General features: G+C 42.2%; 1 protein-coding gene across 1 annotated transcript; it reads right to left on the reverse strand.

Moving 5' to 3' along the window:
- Window positions 1-664: 664 nt before the first annotated feature.
- LOC104913925 (protein phosphatase 1D-like) lies at window positions 665-5,429 on the reverse strand. The gene is made up of 2 exons (XM_019621984.1): window positions 5,201-5,429; window positions 665-2,974 (listed from the first exon to the last, which is right to left on the reverse strand). Exons 1-2 carry the CDS (start codon window positions 5,410-5,412, stop codon window positions 2,767-2,769), a joined length of 420 nt encoding a protein of 139 aa, XP_019477529.1. The 5' UTR covers window positions 5,413-5,429; the 3' UTR covers window positions 665-2,766.
- Between the last annotated feature and the right edge of the window lie 622 nt (window positions 5,430-6,051).

Genomic DNA, 6,051 nt, shown 5'->3' on the forward strand with positions numbered 1-6,051 from the left:
TTTGTATACCATCTTTCAAAGCACTACAGATGCTAGGCTAGATTTTACTCCAAAACTCACTCCCAAAGATCAAAATTCTTCATTCCATTTTTAACACAATGGGTTCTAGACGTGAGAACAAAAGTTCAGTGCTTATCCTGTATTTTGTACCAGAAACTGAAGGGCTAAGTTTATGTATTTAGATAGCTAGCATAGCTGAAACACTACAAGGCTATATACACACAGTTATTTTCTCTCTCTCAATGCTTTCCCCCAAGACACACATTTGTAAGCACGCTCACTGGAGTCTAAAATACCCTCCTGGATGCCATATGGAAAAAATCCAACTTGCAAATCTGTGGCAGAGAGACAGTAATGCATGATGCAATGACACACACTCTTCAAAACACACAAGCAAGTTACACAATGGCTTCCTGTTCCTGATTATTTACGTTGTACAGCACCTAGCAATTTGCACACTCATACCCCTGCATTACACAAGGGGGTTTGAGTAAAGTGAGTTACCACACATCTGTTATGGGAACAGCACATGAAGTGGACAGTTTCTATGAAGTTATGGATGCCAAAAAACTTACACAAAAGATTATGCCCTAAGGAAAAGGTTTTGCCTCCCTCTTACAAACAGCTATGTTTTATATTTCCTTAAAAAACAAATAACCTGCCACTTTAAAGATAATAAATACACAGCTCTGTTTGCCTTGTAGGTGCAGGGCAGCAACTAGAGTATCGTGCTGTCCAGCTAAAAATTTCTGTCCACATAATAAGCCCCAGACCTTTGCAACATGGGGTTTCTATTGAGAACAACAAGCAAATTTGGAATTAACAAAAGGAATCTCTGTGCTAGATCGTGAGGGGATGGACCGGAGTGTTGGTGACCAGTATGGCAGCACTGCCAGTTACTACTCCACTTGGAGAAGCTCCAGCATAGCAGAGCTGTGCCAATCAGGGTAGCAACCTGGGAACCAGCCAAGAGGTCGAGCAGGCCTCCAATAGCTTGAATGCAAATGGTTTCAGTTGTGGTAGGTCTTTTGTAAGCAGTGGAAGGGGCATGTTGGCCTCAGAAAGAAGTTAAATCCTGTTTCCAAACTGTGAGCGTCTGTGCACCATCTGGGTCCTGCAGAGCAAAGCAGCTGCGTTCTTTTTTGCAGGAGGTTTGTCACACCTCCTCGGAAGGGAATGCAAAGAGGCTTTTGGAGGCTCCCAGAGCAGGGAAATACCAAAATATCGTCACATTGTAAACCTGTTTCTCCTACACGATTTGCGGAGGGCACTGTCCTTTTTAAGTGTTCTAATCCTCTAACTTTTGACACCAAGTATTGTTACAAAGTGTTCTTGTTCCTCAGACCTAAAACTCCCCAGTAATCCCCCTCATCCACATAACTGGAAAGAACGCAGGAGGGGGCTAACAGATGCATCATTCCTTGAATTCCCATCTGCATGCAGAACCCAGCCAAATCCTTTTGTTCAACTTGCCGAGAGGAACTGGATCAAAAGTCATTGAGGTTTTTGTACACAACAAATTCAGAAGTGTAGAAATGAAAAATAATTGAAATTAAACTATACCCACTTTTTGTAACCTACAACAAACACAGACACTTTGCAGAAAAGAGGTAAAGAATGTGATATTACTTGGTAGATGACTAGCAAAGATTTCCATCCATCAACTCCAAAGGACTTAATATCTTAGGTAGATTTTATTAATCATAAGATAAGCAGCTACCTTGTCTACAATGATACACAGTGAGATTTGAAAGATAAAGAAAGGAAAAAAAAGAATTTTTTATGAAAAAGATCAGCATTCAATCACCTGTGGCCTCTATAGCTAGATCTTTTACAAGGTAAGACCACTGCACAATTATTCTTGACATTAGACAAATCCATGCAAAACACACAACTGCCTCTGAAATAAGACACAGTAAGGTTATGCAGTTATCACAAGATGACCATGGTCCCAGGAACAGACTGTCCCTGTGACACACCGCCAGCTGATCTAGGAACACTGACAGCACTATCACGTAACCTCCACATTTGCCAAGAAATTAAGTCATAGAACAGTTTTCACAGGTGAAAAAAATGATACTATATTTCCGTAGAATCTAGCCTATACTGAATCAATCTGGATAGAGATTTCTTCACTAAGGGAGGAAGGAAAGCGAACAGCAGAAGACTGGAATTTGGCAGTAAAATTTCAGGAAAACAACTGGCTAGAAAATAGTAACACACATGGGCAAGAGATTGCCAAAGATCAAGTTATTAAGTACTTTCCAGAAAGCATTCATAACAAGCTTGCTAGGCACTGTTGTATTTATTTTCATCCCTATTAGAGTGTTCCTCAGAAGTTTCCCATTACCAACACTATTGCAAAGACAAGTTATAGATAAAGCACACAGGCTGACTTCTACCCTTTTCTTAATCTACATCATCTTGAAAGATTTACAAAGAGACACAAGAACAAAGCGCCTTCGTTGCTATGCAGCAAAACAATCTCATCACCACCTAGCCAAAAATTACTGTCTCACTGTCTCAATAAGAAAAAGACTGACTGTGCTGTACATCTTGGAGGCACTCACCACATTCTCATTAAGTACAATCTTTATCAGAACTGAGGTGGAAGTCCTGCATGTTGTACAACCAGTCCTCCACTCACCAATGCCACCTCCTACAGCTCCACTTGAAAAGTTACATTTGCACTGTATTAAAAATACTCCTAAGGCTCATAATTTTAGAAAGCCTTAAAATCATGGCAAGTGACCGAATCCCTCTAAACTAAATGTTTTGGCAGAGCAGGGTGTAATTCAGCTCCGGTGGGTTGCGTGCTGATGTCTCATTCCCACGCAGGGGGCACTTACCCAGAGCTCTGGCCACGGCCAGGAAGGGAATCTGGTCGATGACGGTGCTGCGGCGCACAGGGCCGTTGTGAGTCAGGCGAGGTCTCTTCCAGACAACACGATTCACACCAGACTTGTTGATGACACTAAAAACCATCAGAAAGGAGCAGGGGTTATAAAAAGGAATTGGAAATGAAAGCTTGTTTCAATGACATAAGAATAATTAAATATGCAAATACGGAGTCAGTAATGACAGCATCTTCAGTGAGGTGCACAGCACAGTGAAGTACTTCAAAACACCTGGTATCACTTGCATAGAGCCTCATTCCACATTAAGATAAATGGAAAAGCAAGAGATGAAGGGCAGAAGTAAAGAAAAAGCAAGAGAACGAAGACTTGGAGGAAATTATGGCTGGCTGCAACAGCCAGGTGTAAGAGCATCTTTTTAATCTATCAGCGAAAAAGCAAAAGACAAATTGCTTTCCTTAGATGAGAACCATCAACATCAACTCGGGTGAAAATATCATGTAGTTCCTCCTTTAGTTTTCTCCATCTGCCAAAGTCTGGCAGTAAAGAGCAGCACAGTACAGTTGGGAAGAGGAAAAAAATAAGAGCAGTCTTCTGGAGGAATTTCCTTACTGGTGCACCAACATGAGGGAGAAATAAAAAGAGGAATTGTTCATAGTTGCTATCTGCTGGAAGCACAACACGGGAAGAAACAACTCTGTCTTTAAGCATTAACACCTGCTCCATAGCACCAAGCAATGGTTTTAGCTCTCAGAAATGGCATTAAAAGGGTCAAAAGAGAAGCTACTATGTAAGCGAACCCACTATTATGGAGCAGGAAGAAACAGGGAAGAAAGAAGGGAGAGCATGAGGTACCAAGCAAGGTAATGAAACAACAAACGACCAAAGCTCAGTCGAATTAAAAAGTAGATGCTTAAAAGTTAACTTTTATCCAAGGAACAGCCATTGGTAATTAGAAACTGAGGCACTCTGGAACAGCCTCAAGATTCCTCATACTGAAGCTATTCAAGACGCACTTCCTGAGACTTCAAAGGTCGTAACAACAAAGGCATGTTTAGCTCCATCCTTCTGCATGAAAGCATCACAGCCTAAAATTCATCTCATCCATTTGTACAACTAATAGTTACACAATGTTATCTTCACTCTTTATCTGGAAGATTTCAGCCTGTATTCCAGGACTGTTACTTAGAAAATACCATTTTTAATAAACAATTCAATCACGCCCTCACATTAACTTATCCCAATTTTCTCTAAGAAAAGACAAGACATTAATAAGCATAGCGACAGTTCCACCACACTCCCACCATTTGCCTCACAAGAACCCGCACTGGTTTTACCAGCCAGCCCAGAGGAACAAAGAAAAAAAAAAAACAAAAAACAAAACAGAAGCAGCAGGAGCAGAAAAAGTTGCTAAAAAAGTTTAACTGCTCCTGCTGATACAAAGTCTCAGGGAACACTTCTTCAAAACTTGTTTCAAACATTGAGATGAACAACCTGTAAACCCACACATCTATGAACTCCAACTTCACAAAGCTGCAAGCTGCCCTTTCTGAGAAGCTCCCACCCCAAATACAGATATCTGATCAGCTTCCACCTGCTAGCAATACAGATAGATGAAGGTTAACGAGCTGACAGGGTTCTTGTGTGAATGATGTCAACAGGAAAACCTTCAGTGCTCTCTCTCTCTGAACTGCTAAGAGAAGGAAACTCTGCCCATCCATCTGGTGCAGTACTGTGGAACGAAAGAACAGCGAGCTCCTGTGAAGCTATGCCAAATCCGAGCCCTGAGGTTTGTCTCAAAACATTAGTGCCATCTGACAAGGCTGCCTGCTTTCCTCCCAATTTACAGGGAACATTCATCAACCACAACTCAGATATTCTAACATCTGCCAGCTCCTGACAGTGAAGAAAGTACTAATATTGAGATACAAGTTAAAAAGTGGCATTTTAACATTTTAAGCATGCATTTAAATGCAACAAAACCAGTACCTTGTTTCAATTTTATATCTTTTATTTTCCTTTAACAGAAACTTTGAAGAGCCTACTCAACAGCTGCCAGTATCACCTCAGGAACAATGAAGAATGCATGAAGAAAGACATTTCAGTGTCTTTTCCATTAAAACTGCTCTATTCCACTATTTGACAAACACATACGCCACAGCAGAGATCATTATCTACAAAAAAAGGCATTGCATAGACAGCGAAGGAATACAAGCAGGCCATGAGACTCACCAACTGGCCTGCTACCCCCTAAACTAAACAAGCCTAAGGCTAGCTGAAACAGAAAAGCATCATTAGCACCCAGAGAAACTGAAAACTGAAGGGAGAAGCACAGAGGTGGTTACCTGCCCCCAAGGCCTTCAATCCTCTCCCTTTCTTTGGGAAGCTCAGGCTTGTGGTCCTGCGTCACCTCCACAGCTCTCACAAAGTCATCTTTGGGGTCATCCTGGACTCCCAGCACCACCCCGGAGTCGCCCACGTGAGCGACAAACATCTTGGAGCCTCGGATGATGACCACGCTGGCGGTGGTTCCCGATGTGCTCGGGAGACCGGTCATGGTCTTTGGCCACTCTGCTGCAGGGAGGAAAAAAAGAGAACAGAAAGACCTCTGTTTTTAATTCTGTGGAACCAAAGTTGTTTTCAAGATCAAGGGTGCGTCAGAGAGGTTTGCATGTTGCTACACCAGGGTGTGTGTAACTGTGGCATGGTCGCAAGCAAAGCAGCACATACAGGGCCCCTCACATCTCTACCATCACTGCCACAACGACAGCTCACGTGGAAACAAAGCCAAGAGAAGGCATTGAGATAGGACTCCAACAACTGTCTCCTCAGGTTTAATTCTCCAAGCGTCACCAGAGGAACAAGAACGTGTGGGAGGAAGTGTTACTCGAATGCTGAGCAGATCAATCAAGCTTGACACACATTAAGTGGTCTGTTGTTCACTTCCCTGTCTGAAGAGGCAAGAACTCCCAAATTGAGTCACTCTGCCTGGACACCTGGCTGGCAATCAAACCATTCAGACCTTCCCGGTTCCCTCAGAACACATTGTTTTACTTTGATATGCCAAACAACTTCTAAGCTGAGTAATATCTCAACCGTTTCATTCATGTTTCCTTTTGGAGGACTGAATAATGCAGACTAAGTGTGTTATCGTAACCCAGCATCGGATCTTTGCAGAGAAGATACTCATTGAATT

Source organism: Meleagris gallopavo, chromosome 21 (assembly GCF_000146605.3).
Source record: "Meleagris gallopavo isolate NT-WF06-2002-E0010 breed Aviagen turkey brand Nicholas breeding stock chromosome 21, Turkey_5.1, whole genome shotgun sequence".
Lineage (NCBI taxonomy): Eukaryota > Metazoa > Chordata > Aves > Galliformes > Phasianidae > Meleagris > Meleagris gallopavo.